Below are 15526 nucleotides of genomic sequence, written 5' to 3' on the forward strand. Positions count from 1 at the left end.
TAATCTGACAACCTTGCTAATTACCATTATAAAAAATCTAATGGATTTTGTAAATTCAAAGAAAAATTATCAATTACCTTGAACAGCAAATTCTGTTGTAGCTTAAACATTAATTAAATAAAACTACATACCTTTAATGAATGAGTTTTATTTAAATTGTCTACAAATACCAATAATATCAGTCTCTTTTTGATATTCGGCTATCTGAAAAGCTCGACATAAAGTCAGTACATCTTTACACTGATTTGCTCGCATCCATACTTTTCCGTTAACTCCAATAACAATTTCGTAAGGAAACTTCCTTCCTAGGGTCCTTAATAAGGGATTTTCTGGGTTCAACATTTGTTGAATAAGTTTCTGTTTCAAATTTATTACAAAACCTTCGTTCGATAACACTCCTAACTTGCCAGCCTTGTAATACTGATCGATACAGACTAATTCAGGTTCCATTTCTTTGTGGGCGTTGATTACTTTGGCGTAAATCACATCACCAACATTCACATCAGGTTTAACTTTTTTTGTAGCCCCCTCAAACGCTAACATCGACAGTGACGCTGATTCAGCACTACCGATATCAACCTTCAAATTATCTGATGACTTCTTTGTCACAATACCTAGTACTAGATCTGCTTTCTTAGGAATATATCTGTTCCTTCGTCCTTCTAACCAGTATGTATTTGGGGCCCTAAAACACAGATATCCAGCTTGTGAGGCTATTAAACTCTTTGTGTCTGATTCGTTTCTACACAGTCCTGGACCGATTATAACTTCTCTGTCTTTAGATTTGAGATTTCTTATTATTTCGCCGGGTAAGTAGAAGTCTGCGGGGCTTAATTCACTCATTTTTTAATAATAAAATACAGAAAAACCGCGAGAAACAGATGTAAACATCACAGAAAAATGTGAGGTTATATTTTATAGAGTGAAGTTTGGCACAAATAATGTCATTGCAGATATGTAAATAAAGCTAACTTCACGTGTGATAAGTTGTCAAATGATAAGGTGAAAATTAGTTACGTTTTTATTTTAGTAATTTATATTTAAATAATATTCCTATAAAATAATTAATATGGGAATAATATTTGGTAAGAAGAAACCACCAAGCAGAATTACAGCCCAAGATAAAGCTGTTTTAGTAAGTATATACTTGAACATAAAGTAATTTGTATATTTGTATATTGTAATTTTAGCAACTTAAGCAACAAAGAGACAAATTGAAACAATATCAGAGAAGAATAGAGAATTCCTTAGCTTCAGACAGAGAGATAGCTAAAAAACTACTAGCTAAAGGACAGAAAGAGTAAGTACAATAGATTTAATGTAGGTATATGAGTTAAGTAATTTTTTTTTAAATTTTTAAATAGTCGAGCAAAACTACTGTTAAGAAAAAAACGGTATCAGGAGCAACTACTCGTTAAGACTGACGGACAATTAGAAAACCTAGAAAAACTAACACACGACATAGAATTTGCCCAAATTGAGTTAGAAGTAGTTGAAGGACTGAAGAAAGGAAACGAAGCACTGAAGAAAGTTAACGATGCCCTTAATATTGAGGATATTGAGAAGATATTAGATGAAACAAGGGAAGCAAAGGAAAAACAAGATGTAAGGTGGTAATTTTAGAAGGAAATATAAAGTTACATGTTTTTTTTAGGAAATATCAAGTTTATTGAGTGGTGTATTAACGGATGAAGATGAAGAAGCTGTAGAGAACGAACTTGCCGATATACTGAAAGAACAAATGCCAGAAGTGCCATCAAATGAAGTTGTTAGCGGTGAAGTATCGGAAGAAGAGGAACAGGAACCCACGAAAAAAGGTAAATTAATATTAATCGTTTATTGATAAAATAAATATTTATTTATTTTTAGAAAAAGCCAAACAAAAGTCACCTACAGAACCTGTTGCTTTAGAGGCTTAAAAAAGGAAGTATAACTTTGTTCACATTCACATTATTTTAAAATTAAGCTAACTTTTGGTCTTTTGGTCTTGAAAAATTATTAACTTTTAATACCTGTAAATAATTTTCTTATGTACATAAAAAAATTATGTAAAACTATATGGTAATGTATGCAATTTTTCACTATTGGTGTATTTAGAGTTCATAATTTTGTTACACAATTATTTTTTACATTATTAAAATATTAAAGTGTTTTATTTTAAAATAAATATACAAAATATGTGATCTGCAAACACGGAGTCTGCTATTGAAGACATACTTCATAGCTCTGGCAGCTCAGGCCGTAAAACTAAAAAACTACTAAGACGTACTTCACTCTAGTTGCTACAACCCTGGCAATCAAAAAGAAGAATTGAACAAAGACGGAATATATATACCTTTCTCTTTCTTCACCTTTCAAAAACTTCATATTCATATTTCATATTTTTCTGATCAAAATTGACGTTTTTGAGTTTATTTTGAAAACACCCGGTAAGAAAAACTAATTTTCCACATTTTCCATAACTATTTTGGGCTTTTTCAAAACAAGATTTTGATTATAAACACAGGAAACATCATATAGTTTCAAAAGGTAAGTTTAGAGGGGCTAGATTTTAAAATATAATTTTATTTGAAAAAAAAGGTATAATATTGTAATTTTAATATTGTTTTAGTTAAAATGGAAAACCAGTTATTAAACGTTACACAAGCTATAGAAAAACAAGTCGACGCTGCTATAGAACAAATAGATAATCTAGATGTGAACGATCTGGAACAACTCCGTAAAAACAGAGTAAAGGAAATGCAAAAACTGGAAGAATTGAAGAGAGAATGGCTTAAAAACGATCACGGAAAATACGAAGAAATGCCCGAGGAAAAATGTTTCTTTGATTTAATCAAGAAGTCGGATAATCTAATAATACATTTCTTCACAAATTCATCTGAACGGTCTTTGATACTCGACAAACACCTGAAGATTTTAGCTCCAAAACATCTGGAAGCTAGGTTTGTGAAATTCAATGCAGAAAAATGTCCGTTTTTAGCTGAGAGACTAAAAATTAAGGTATATTTTCGTTTTTATTAAGTTTTGATCTTGTTATAAATGAGTTATTATAATTTTAGGTTATTCCAACGATAGTTCTTATTCAAAAAACTATTCTAGTTGATAAAGTGGTCGGGTTTACGCAGCTAGGGAATAGGGATGATTTTTCTACAGAGACTTTGGAATGGCGTTTGGCACAAAACGAGGTTATTAAGTATGAAGGGGATTTAACTACACCACCAGATCAACAAGAAAATAAGAAATCTAAAGGTAATAATCTAATACAAACTATCTATTAATTAATTTTTGTATCCAGAAACCAAATAGTTACCAGTTCATACCTACCAAAGCTACCATCTGATTTTTTGTAGGTTATGGAAAAAAGATTCGTGATAGTGCATATGACAGAGACGACGATGATTTAGATATTGAAGAATACGGAATAAAAAACGATAATAATATCAAAGGAGAAAGTTTGCTTCAAGTTAAAAGTTCAGCATTGTCAACTGAATTGACTCCAGAAGAGTTGGCAGAACTGGAATTACTAGATTAGTGATTTTTAGTTTCATTTTTTTTTTGTACTGTTGTGAGTCTGTTAATTCTTCTTGTATGCGTGCCTTTTTTATATAAAATGATCATGTGAAATAATATAGTAACAGCTTTAATATTCTTTTTTTTATATAATTTATTTAACCAAAAAAAATATATATTTTTAAAATACTATAGTTTTGTTTATAGTTTTTTTTATATTTTGTAATACAGTATAAATTGTTTTATTGTTATAATTTTATGGTGATCATTTTGGTATAGAAATTTCTGTAGTATTTTATATAACTAAATTTAGTTTAAAATTTAGAAGAAAAAAATAGGTAAGTAAACCATTTTTTTTTACAAAATATCGTCAACAAAGTACAAGTTAATATATATATTTAATTTTTTTACTTATACAGGGTGCGTCTCGAAAGTGGCTCACCTCCTATAACTTTTTTATTTTTTCAGATAAAAAACGAGATTTTGTATGTTAGTATATGACATAAATTGGAATTGATTGATGTATTCAATTGTTTTTGGCCACTTTCTGTTTCACCGAAAATGACTACAACTTTTGATTTTTAAATGGCGCCCTCGATATATTTTATACTTTATTTGATAGAAAATGTTTCTCTGAGTAGAATGACATATCATAATATGTCAACTTTTGACAGTTTCGCTTAAAAAAATCCTATTATAAATTTCAATCTAGAGTGCCATGGCTGTGTTAAAAACACTAATTTTTAATCAAGAAGCCTTGGAAAAATAGATTTGATTGTCTAATGTTTTTCGTGTCTTGTCCTGGCCAGTTAACAGATGCTCAAATCGTATTTTTAATCATATGTCAATTTTTTCAAATGGAACAATGGCTGTTCATTAGCATATTTGGGAAAAGCATTTTTTATGCATAATTTGGTACCACACACTTGGTATTTCGAGTCATGTTGTCGTCATGTTACAATTTAAAATAAACCAAATGCGAAAATGTCATCAAAAGTTGTAGCCATTTCCGGTGAAACAGGAAGTGGCCAAAAATAATTGAATACGTCCAATTAATCCTAATTTATGTCGTATACTACCATACCAAATCTCGTTTTTTTATCTGAAAAAATAAAAAAGTTATAGGTTTGAACCACTTTCGAGACGCACCCGGTATATTAACAGAAAAATATGGGTTAAGAGAAAAAAAGTCATCAAGATCAATATAAAAAGTTTATTTTTTAAATATTTTTACTATTAATCTAATACATTTATTTGTATGAAAAAATTGTTAAAAACAATAATTTATTTATATGTATAAATAATAAACAGAGTAACGTAAAAATTTACTCAAACATTTACACAAATATATACATTAAATAATAAATATTATATTCCAAATTTCAAAATTTTGATTCGTTTTTTGGTTATATACCCTTGTTTATATACAGGTGTAAATTATTAATAACAGTCAAAAATTTAGAAAGTACCTATTTCTTTAAAAAAATATTTCAGAATTAGGGGTTAAAGGATAAACATATAGTAAAATACATCATGTAAAGATACAAAATATAAAAATTACACAAAAATAACTATAACTATGCTACCTAAAAATTCCGCGCATTGATTAATAACATTTGGTCTGAAACATTTTTGAAAAAAAATAAAGATACTGGTATAATTTTGGTTCGCCCTATATCACCAAATAACTTGATAGAAAAACACCAAAATAAAAGATTATTTTATCCTGATATTTTATCGCTGAAATTTATTTACACCTGGTATATGAAGGGTTATACATTTTGGCTTTTGGCAGTGACAAATTTAAAAATCTAAATCTAAGAAATATTTATACAATAATCTTAGTAAATACTAAGTATGTAACTCTTCTTGATGTGTATTAAAAAAGGCCATTAAAATCTTTTATATTCTAATATACAGGGTGTCGCAATATTCCGTGGACATAGAACTACTACGTATTTTTGGAATCATAATAAGTTCATTTGACACAATTTACCTTTTTACAAAAATGCTTTGATTGTCCGCTAGAGGGCATCAAACTATAAAAAAAACATTTTTTTCAGATATTTTAAGAACCATTATTCCGATTTGATTGACATTTTACGAAAAGAAAATCTGTCGTCGGTAAGAGTTGGAAAATATTTTATACTAAAATTTATGTCGGGATGGGGGTAGTTTTCACAGTTTTTCTTGATTTTTGTGAAAGTCAAATATTAAAGCTATGGAGTGTAGAGGTAAGGAGAAACAACTCCGTGCATTAAAAAATGGTCAAAAAAAAGGGAAGAATTAGGATGGCGCTGCTGTAGCAAAAACCTAAAATTTAAGACATGCGCCGAACATTTTTAGAACAGCTGATTCAAAAGACATAAATATTTGACGTGAATCATATACGTGAAGCCGCGGGTTTCAAAAAAATACAAATTTATTTTCATGTCACATGAAATAAATTACAGATTTTTATTCAGCAGCAATAGACTAGGCTCTTTTTTTATTGCTCTCATAAGTTATTTCGCAAATGTCATTCAAGACGACGAAAACATTATTCTGATCGTTTTAGCTTAAAATTAATGTTAATTATAATTAAGAAAAAAATTATTTAAAGTAATAATTGGTGATGGGTTTAAAATAAATATAATGCAGCTTTAAAATAACTTCATACCTACATTTATTTAGTATAAAAGTAAGTCAACATGTGGTTTTATTATCGATTATTCAGAAGCAATAGACTGAGCCTCTTTTTTATTTTTTCTCATAAGATATTTCGTAAATCTCATTCAAGATGAAAAAAGCTTTGGTTTAAAATTAATGTTAATTATAATTGGGAAAGCTTTATTTAAAGTTTAATTGATGATATGGGATTTAAATAAATATAATGCAGGTCAAAAATAACGTAACACATTTTATTTAGTATAAAAATTAAGCCAATATAATGTAATTTTATACTGTACAAGTATTTATTTACGTTTTGCCATCGTAGTTGCCATTCATTCAGAATAGTGGATTTTAAATGTTCGATAGTCGGATGGCTTAACTACCTTAGTATCAACTACTTCTAGACAAGAATCGTGTGCAGTATTATCTTCTTTTTCACTCCCAGCTATTCCAACATGGCTTGCATGGCTTGGGACGTGGAATAATATAATTTTATAGCCCTTCCAGATCCTCATGTCTTCCTTGTAGTTCACCCAATAGAATCGTTCTCGCAGCTTCCTCCCAAGTTGGTAGTTGACAATTAGACAATTCTTTGCACTATAATTTGCATCCCACGTATTGTAATATTTTCCTTTGAATTTCGTTTCCTATTGTCCCATGGCTTGAGACGTAATGTTATAGCCCTTCCAGATCCTCATGTATATCCCTTTTCCTTGTAGTCCACCCAATAGAACCTTTCTCTTAGCTTCCTCTCAAGTTGGTAGTTTCCATTCATTAAGAATAGTGGATTTTAAACATGTTTCTATTACTCGGATGGTTTAACTACTGTAACATCATAAATAAATTGTATACCAACACATAATGGCCAAACTTCAACAGACTTTAATATTCATAAACCTCATCAGAAGAAAATATTTTTTGATCCAAAGTTTTTTTTTCGTTATTAGAATAAATTATCTGGAATTTGTTAATTCATTACAACATTGAATAAAAGATGCAAAGTGTTTATACACATACTATGATAGATAAATCTTCATTTAAAATTATGTGATAGATCTGCTTGCTTGTAGGATCTAGACTGATAAACTCAATTTCTTTTATTGATATAACCAATAAAGTAGTAATGCTGAAATTTTGTTTTTGATTTGTGCAATAAGGTCCATTATTTCCATTATTTGATGCTGTTATTGCTCTACAAAATGTTGATCTCTATCAAGGGATGTTTATGTGTATAATATTACTATTTATGTGTATAATAATACTGTATGATCGAAAAAACACGGCGTCCAGTTGGCTTGGAATGACATCTCGATGACATTCTCCATATCATTTACATATAAAATGACAGCAATCTTCATTTCATAGGCATCGCTGACGCTGTTTTTATTCAATCAAATTGTACTTACGTATATAATATTCATTTAATGGTTCCTGTTTTAGTTGCTGGTGTTCATATTTTGGTTTTTTATTCTGTTGTTGCTCTACAAAATGTTAATATTTATGTGTATATACATTACTCTTTCTTTGTATAATAATACTTATGTGTATAATATTCATTTAATGGTGCCCTTCTTGCTTGTTGCTGTTGTTGCAACTCTTAAAGAATTTAAATTAACCTGAGACAGTAGGTAGAGCTTCATCCTCCAACATTTTCCTATGTAAATACTGCAAGTGGACAGTATTTCTGATGACAATTTTATCATAAACTTTAACATCTTGTTCTTTAAAACGAAACTGCCATACCTTATCTGTAGATTTCAAAGCAATATCTAAATGCTTTTGACCATCGCTGTAATCTAATTCTTGTTTGAAAATCAATACCTAATATTATCCTGATGATTTTGATTTTTGACAGATTATTAAAATACAGCACTTACAGTTAACTATATTTCTTGAAAGTACCTACAACTTTATTTATTTCCTACTTTTATTTGTTTAAAAAATGCCAACAATTTGTGCATGTCTGTCAAACCTTAAAATCGTTAAAAATAAATTTTATTCAGGTTGTAACTTTATAGAAAGGATTGTAAAAATATACTTTGTAACATGTATGTCAATAATCTTACGAAAAATGTTTACTACACTTTTGATTGACTCTAATTTTTACATATAATACAAATAATACAATACTGAATTATATTATGTATTTTACAGGCTTTGCCTTTGTTCTTTATTTTCCATCAGCTATTCAATCAACTTTCGCACCACACACACTTTAACCATTGTTAAATAATAAATAAAGCACAAAATATTGATAAACAATACTTATTTTATATTCTAAAAAAATAAAAAAAAACTTTTTTTGGGTAATGTTTGGTTATATTTATTTTTATTCTCTTATCTATGGTTACTTTTCATTTTTTAGATTTATGCGTTTTTAGCGCCACTGTGGTCATTTGGCGAACCCTTATTCTTCCCATTTTGTGACCACTTTTTCAATAAAAGTCCCATAAGAGTTATTTCTCCTTACCTCTACACTCCATAATTAAAGCACTGAGCAAAACATATAGACACTCAAAATCTCATTCAAATCGGAATAACGGTTCTTAAAATATCTGAAAAAATGTGTTTATTTTTTTATAGTTTGATGCCCTCTAGCGGACAATCAAAGCATTTTTGTAAAGAGATAAATCGTGTCAAATGAACTTATTTTGATTTCAAAAATACGTATAGTAGTTCTATGTCCACTAACTATTGGGACACCCTGTATATAAACTATAAACAAATAAAATGTGTCAGATTAGTAGTAAATATAGGGAACAAGTCTTCATTTGAACACAAAAACTTAACTAAAACCGTCTTAAGTACAGTTATTTAATCATATATTCTACCTAATTATATATACAAAAGTCTCTATCTTTATCAATGTTTTTAATCATAATATAGCAGCACCATAATCAATTTAAATAATACCTAACAACAAATAAATATGTTTTGAACATTTCAACATTTCACAAAATGTTATTATTACCCATGGACAGTAAAAATATTATTGACTCACCTTTAGTAATTTCAAATTTAAAAAAATGTCTAATAAAGACAAAATAAATATATAAAAAGTTCTTATATTTAAACGGCGAGCCCTTTAATTTATTAGCCTATGATACTATCACAATTTTAATAAATAATATACCGTATGATCTAAAAAACGGCGTCGCTTCATTTATTAGCCATTTCTGACGCCTTTTTTTTTCGACCATATGGTATTTCTAGTGTAGGTCCTTTATTTATTCTGACATTTACAACAAAATAAAGTAAATACACTACATATTTCTTTTCTTTTGTAAAAACAATTACAATATTTTACTTGATTAAAAAAATTCAGGTTTTTTTATATATTACATAGTTATCATTTTATAAATGTGCCACATTATCATGTAGCATCATATTAAGATATAGTACCATTCAGTCTGCTATTCTAAATACTATTTATAGTATTTTGAAGCGCTGGTTGCATTATACACTTAGTTGACTGTCTTCACTAATGTATACACTAGTGTGATCTAACCTATAGTCTTTCCAACGAATCATGGAAGATTTCGACAGACCCCATCCAGAAAATGACAGAAAATACAATTGGCTTGTGATCTAAAATGACATATTATACCGCCGCCGCTGTCAGAATAAGGATCCTGTCATTGGACTGACTACACTTTTATGTTTATATTTATATTAATTTCTCATTTAAAAAAGTAAGTGTTTAGATTGCACCAGTGTATATAAGTTTAGATTAGTAAATAAATTATTACTCGGAATATATACAGGGTGATTCTTATTAAGAAAATTTATAGAATTTTACCAGAACAAGTTTGTATTAACCTATGTTCTGAAGTGGACACTGTTTTCGAAATACCTTATTAGGTATTCTGTCACATTTCTTACATTACATGGAACTTTTTCTAAAAAATAGCTGTGGAATTTACCTTGAAACTTTCTCAAAATACTTAAAAATCACCCAGTATATACTGTACAGGAGGAGTCAAAAAGTTTTCGCGATAAAAAAATAATTTATGATAAATTAAAATTTATCTTAAGGAAAAACTTCGTACCTTTTTAATTTTTTTTTTACACTACATTCACTCGAATATTTACAGAACAAGGACGACTTTACACACAAACACACACATTACACTTAAAAAATAATAAAAAATATGTTTTTCTCTATAATACACTAACAACTTAGTAGGCTCTAAGTATAATTTATTTTTTTTTTAAATAAAAAAAATAAAAAAAAAGAAGAAAAATATTACCTTGAAAAACTAGCATAGTAAGCTTATTGATTTTGACGTAATTTTATTGTGACGTTGAAAGTAACGTCAAAATAACGTCATTTTAAAACCTACAATCCTAGTTGTAACTTTAGATCTTTTAACTACATAGATAAGTAAATCTACTTCATTTTTGTGGAAAACATATTAAGACACTCTTTAACACTGACTTGATTACTGACTTTTACACTGACTTGCTGAGGTGATTGATCTTCTATCTCTGTTTTATATGTAAGTGCTACTTACTCATATAAAAACAAAGTTGTGTGTAACAATAACTTTATGATATAGGTTTATCCACAAAGTTTATAAGATCTATGGTTGTACCGGGTGTCCCACTAAGGATAGCTCTCGGCTGTATCTCGGAAAGTATTAGCCGTAGTGCTTACGAAAAAAAATATTTATAACAAAAGGGGCCATGAGAACTTGCTGGAAATTATTTTCAAGTTTGTAAAACGGCCGCTAGGTGGCGCAACTGCTATGGAAAATAAGAAAATATATTATTTTCAGAATTTTGCCTAGATAATGGGTACTACAAAGAATAGCTTCATAATCATCAGTAAATTTTGGATTTTTTTTGTTAGAACCATTTTTCCCTATCTGCTAAAATAAAGTGGTGGGGCTAAAGGTTAGATCTATCTTTATTTAAATATTAATAACTCCGGACTGGTAGTGGTCGAGAACTATCGATAGTCCCCATCATCGATAATTATCGATAGTCGGTCCTTTGACCATCGATTATTATCGATAGTGTTCGATAGTCATAATAATTAGTGAGTTTACCAATTTTTAGATTATTTTTTAAATAAATTATGTTTTGTGGGAGATCATTGACGTAAAAACTAACCCAGACTCTTTAAATAACATTTTTATATTAAATCACCGCCTGCAAATGGAATGGACACATCACACATCACATACGTTTTTTTATATTTTGATTTATGTTTATTATTGTTTATCACATATAAATTAAATTGCAAAATGCAAAGCAAAAATGCCAGATTAGATCCAAAAATCCGTTGGCCGTAAGCTTGAAGTTGACGTTTGACGTTAAAGTTGACACTGTTGACAGTTAACGTTGACAGTGTTGACACGACATTTGATAATTTTGACAAAAATGACATATTTCGGATTGACTAACTGCTCCAAAAACTCGTTTAAAAGAAGATTTTTATTTATTTTCAGCCTATGTCAAAAAATCGATTGGTTGTGATAAAAAAAATTAAACCTGAATGTCTTTTCTTTATTGAAACTGGTAAATAGTTTTCGATAATTATGTCTTTATTACTAAAGACTATCGAAAAAAAAACTATCGATGGTTAGAAATATAATATCGATAGTTTTCGATAGTATAAACTATCGATAAATATCGATAGGCTATCGATAGTTCTCGACCACTACGGACTGGATGATCAGAATCCAACAAGCGAGAGCTCGTTTAAAAGAGCGTTTCTTACTCTATATTATACCATAAAAATAATAGTAATAAGGTTTTGAACGTAGACGCTAGGGGGCGCTTTCTTACAATTTAACAAACATAGCGCGTTTTTTCAAAAAAATTAAATACGATAGTATGTGTTATTTTAGCTGATAGTAAAGAGTAGTAAAAGCTTAAAACGTCAGCGAAAACCGCATCTTGATATCTTCTTTCAAACCGAAGATATTAGAAAAATTATAATAAATACCAAAAAAATAAGCCCTTAATTACCTTATTTTTACAATACAGTATCAGTACCCTTTTGATTAGGCCCATTCTAACAAAAAAATGAGATAGAAATAGTTAGTTTATTTTAAAATCGACGATATATCAGAATACTATAATACCAGATGTATTAATATTTAATAATTAAGATATTAATAATAGTGAACAAGAAACGATGATTCAGTGAAGTCATGGTAGGCTTTGGAAAAAAGTTGCTTTTCGTGTAATAGTATAAACGTCAAATTGTTAAAAAAAAACGTTAAATGCTTTTTCAACATGCCTTTATTATTTGAAGTAGTTGAAGTTGGCATTTTGAAAAAGCTATCAAAAGATAAAAAAACGCTGCTAAAGACTATCAAAATGTTGATCTAATAACAATTTGACGTTTATACTATTACATCAAAAGCAACTTTTTTCCAAAGCCTACCATGACTTCACTGATTCATCGTTTCTTGTTAACTATTATTAATATCTTAATTATTAGATATTAATACATCTGATATTATGATATTCTGGTATATCGTTGATTTTAAAATAAACTAACTGTTTCTATCATATTTTTAGGTTAAAATGGGCATAATCAAGAGGGCTACTGATACCGTGTTGTAAAAGTAAGGTAATTAAGGGCTTATTTTTTGGTATTTATTATAATTTTGCTAATATCTTCGGTTTGAAAGAAGATATCAAGATGCGGTTTCAGCTGACTTTTTAAGCTTTTACTACTCTGTACTATCAGCTAAACTTGCATATACTATTGCATTTAATTTTTTTGAAAAAACGCGCAGTGTTTGTCAAATTGTAAGACAACGCCCCCTAGCGTCTACGTTCAAAAGCTTATTATTATTGTTTATATGGTACAATATAGAGTAAGAAACGCTCTTTTAAATGAGCCCTCGCTTATTGGATTCCGATCATCCAGTCCAGAGTTATTAATATTCAAATAAAAACAGATCTAACCTTCCCCCACCACTTTATTTTGGTAGATAGGGGAAAATGGCTCTAACAAAAAATATTCAAAATTTCCTGAAGATTATGAAGCTGTTACTTATAGTACACCTTATCTAGGCAAAATTGTGTAAAAACTCCATTTTCTTAGTTTTTATTGCAGTTGCGCCCCCTAGCGGTCGTTCTACAAACTTGAAAATAATTTCCAGCAATTTTCCATAGCCTCTTTAGTTATAAATATTTTTTTTTCCGTAGCCGCTACGGCTAATACATTACGAGATACAGCCGAGAGCTATTCTTAGTGGGACACCCTGTACATCGATTTCTCTGTAATTAAGCTGTTGACAATTCGTTTTTTCAATTAAAATGACAGCTGTTTCAATCAAAACTGTCATTAATGACATATATTCGTTTGCCAGACACTCTATAACTTGAAAATTGTAATTATTTAGAAATAAAATCCTATTTAAAAAAGTTGTACAGTTTCTGTTATTTGTCTTTAAGTAAACTATCGTTTTCGTCTTTTGACAGTAAGTTGCCCGACAAGGTCGGGTCTTTAGTCACTCGTTTCCTTTTGAAGAAGCCGCACTTGTATAGGATGACTATTAAAACTACTAAAAGTAAGAGGCCAGCTATGATAGCTATACCTATGATCCACCAATTGATGGTGGAATATGGTGATATGGCAGCTGGGTACACCAAAGTCTCAGTCTGTAAAGAAAGGAATATTTTTTAGTACAATAATAATCTATAAGTATTTGACACAAAATCTTAGACGTGAAACAAGAAAATAATGATTTTTCTTCTTTATAAATATAAATCCATACTGTTAAATCCATTCTGCGTAGTATTATACAGGGTTGTTCAACACATACGACACGGAGTATTGTAGCTAAAACGATTAGATTTTTACAAACTATAAGTTTTGGATTCGTCGAAGGACTATTAGAGCTACAATTTAAAACTATTTTTACAAGATACAGAGTGTCCCAAATTAATAAAAAATATCAAAGTTGTATTTTTTAAATGGTACCTGTATATTATTACATTTTTAGTTTCTACGATTAAAATAAAGGTAAATTTGATTAAGGTTTATCACACTTAAACCTTACCGTTTTTGAAATATTTTCAATTTTGTGGTATTGCAATAACATTTTTTAGGCTTTATTTCTCCAAGGGTATCAAAGTTTTACTACTAAATATTTACTGAAGTTTATTTTTATTGATCAGTGAAGTATTTTTATTTAGTAAATTTTGTGTTGCAATAATAAAAATAATACTACCTCAAACAGAGTGTCTAAAAATTTATTTTAAATAATTTCTAGATTTAAACGGCTATAACTTGTTTAATTTAAATGGAACATCCTGTATATTTTAGGAGAATCAGATGCACAATTTAATTGTCTATGAAATTATATTATACCATTTTTTACCTATCCCTTCAAGTTTTGGTAGAAAATGTATTTTCTTATAATTTAGACTTCTTTTGTCAATATACCCATGGAATATTGACATTTTCGATTTTTTTAGAGCAATAAATGTACAAAATGTACAGGTGCTACAAACGATAATATTACTAGTCCATTTGTATACAAAAAAAACTATTTAAGTCTTTATAAAAGAGTATACCATTAATTAAATATACCACCATTATTTCCGCCCAAATATTAATTAATTACAGTACGTCTGTCCATTCTGTAGCTACGTACTGTATGTAAAGTACGTCTGCTGGATCTGAGTCTATGAAAGGAATGCGGACAAAAAACATTTAAATAAACAGCAATATATTTTATACGTCGACTTGACGAGTACGTCACCGCAAATCGCTCCGCCCACTCATTTTATTGGCTACTTGCAAATTTGTCGAATTTTTATTGATGGGACGCGTCGTCTAATTTTTTACGAAAAAAATCGAGAGAATATCGTTTCCCCTCTCACGGATACCCCGTAGCTACAGAACGGACAGACGTACTGTACTTATTGTGTTTAATAAATTATTCTAAATAAATGTGGATTTGAATCAGAAACCAATATAATAATAATTTATGAAAATGAACGTCACTGATATTATAAATAAGCATTCGTCAAAAAATTAAATCAAATTTATTAGGTGTTACTTTTTACCACACTGTCTAATACACATACAAAATTCAGTTTTTTAGTATTTGGTGCAATTATTATTAATCAACACAAACAGTAAATCAACGTAGTTTGAATACTGGAATCATATTAATTTTTCCTTTTTAACAAATATTAAACATTTTTAATGAAATAAACGAACTATATCGACAATATTAGTATCTGTACTCTTTAAAAAATTCTTCCATCTTTAAAATAATCTAAAATGTCAATATTCCATGGGTATATTAATAAATGAGGTCTAAATTATAAGAAAATGCATTTTCTACGAAAAGTTGAAGAGATAGGTAAAAAATGGTATAATATAATT

General features: G+C 29.0%; 4 protein-coding genes and 1 long non-coding RNA gene across 7 annotated transcripts in view; 2 read left to right on the forward strand and 3 right to left on the reverse strand.

Annotated features, from left to right (window-relative positions):
- Positions 1 to 125: 125 nt before the first annotated feature.
- On the reverse strand, positions 126 to 927 carry LOC115880995 (exosome complex component RRP40). Its single transcript, XM_030898344.1, has one exon. The coding sequence runs from the start codon at positions 841 to 843 to the stop codon at positions 148 to 150; it is 696 nt and encodes a 231-aa protein (XP_030754204.1). The 5' UTR covers positions 844 to 927; the 3' UTR covers positions 126 to 147.
- Positions 928 to 974: 47 nt separating this feature from the next.
- Positions 975 to 2140, forward strand: LOC115880996 (charged multivesicular body protein 6). Its single transcript, XM_030898345.1, has 5 exons — positions 975 to 1135; positions 1191 to 1300; positions 1365 to 1605; positions 1655 to 1817; positions 1870 to 2140. Exons 1-5 carry the CDS (start codon positions 1070 to 1072, stop codon positions 1917 to 1919), a joined length of 630 nt encoding a protein of 209 aa, XP_030754205.1. The 5' UTR covers positions 975 to 1069; the 3' UTR covers positions 1920 to 2140.
- Positions 2141 to 2265: 125 nt separating this feature from the next.
- Positions 2266 to 3641, forward strand: LOC115880994 (thioredoxin domain-containing protein 9). Its single transcript, XM_030898343.1, has 4 exons — positions 2266 to 2529; positions 2612 to 3000; positions 3060 to 3249; positions 3351 to 3641. The coding sequence occupies exons 2-4, from the start codon at positions 2617 to 2619 to the stop codon at positions 3530 to 3532; spliced, it is 756 nt and encodes a 251-aa protein (XP_030754203.1). The 5' UTR covers positions 2266 to 2529; positions 2612 to 2616; the 3' UTR covers positions 3533 to 3641.
- Positions 3642 to 7253: 3612 nt separating this feature from the next.
- LOC115881039 lies at positions 7254 to 8351 on the reverse strand. 2 transcript variants are annotated; one of them, XR_004049969.1, is made up of 3 exons: positions 7701 to 8351; positions 7569 to 7643; positions 7254 to 7354 (listed from the first exon to the last, which is right to left on the reverse strand). It is a non-coding gene; the product is annotated as an uncharacterized LOC115881039 (long non-coding RNA). The 2 variants fall into 2 exon arrangements; XR_004049970.1 differs by having other exon boundaries at positions 7254 to 7371.
- Positions 8352 to 13332: 4981 nt separating this feature from the next.
- The window catches only part of LOC115881025 (integrin alpha-PS1-like), a 222629-nt gene continuing 220435 nt past the window's right edge, over positions 13333 to 15526 (reverse strand). For both annotated transcript variants that reach the window (XM_030898379.1, XM_030898378.1), the window contains one exon: positions 13333 to 13788. In XM_030898379.1, the coding sequence (XP_030754239.1) occupies positions 13567 to 13788 (222 nt within the window). In that variant the 3' untranslated portion in view covers positions 13333 to 13566. The remainder of the gene's footprint in view (positions 13789 to 15526) is intronic.

This window comes from Sitophilus oryzae, unplaced genomic scaffold, assembly GCF_002938485.1.
Source record: "Sitophilus oryzae breed Bouriz unplaced genomic scaffold, Soryzae_2.0 scaffold_1693_pilon_pilon, whole genome shotgun sequence".
NCBI classification, from domain to species: Eukaryota; Metazoa; Arthropoda; class Insecta; order Coleoptera; family Curculionidae; genus Sitophilus; species Sitophilus oryzae.

Coding starts and splice junctions, on each gene's coding strand:
- LOC115880996 (XM_030898345.1), top strand. CDS start 1,070: ATGGGAATAATATTTGGTAAGAAGAAACCACCAAGCAGAATTACAGCC. Junction 1,606..1,654: donor AAGCAAAGGAAAAACAAGAT/GTAAGGTGGTAA, acceptor TGTTTTTTTTAG/GAAATATCAAGTTTATTGAG. Junction 1,818..1,869: donor ACAGGAACCCACGAAAAAAG/GTAAATTAATAT, acceptor ATTTATTTTTAG/AAAAAGCCAAACAAAAGTCA.
- LOC115880994 (XM_030898343.1), top strand. CDS start 2,617: ATGGAAAACCAGTTATTAAACGTTACACAAGCTATAGAAAAACAAGTC. Junction 3,001..3,059: donor CTGAGAGACTAAAAATTAAG/GTATATTTTCGT, acceptor TTATAATTTTAG/GTTATTCCAACGATAGTTCT. Junction 3,250..3,350: donor AGAAAATAAGAAATCTAAAG/GTAATAATCTAA, acceptor GATTTTTTGTAG/GTTATGGAAAAAAGATTCGT.
- LOC115880995 (XM_030898344.1), bottom strand. CDS start 843: ATGAGTGAATTAAGCCCCGCAGACTTCTACTTACCCGGCGAAATAATA.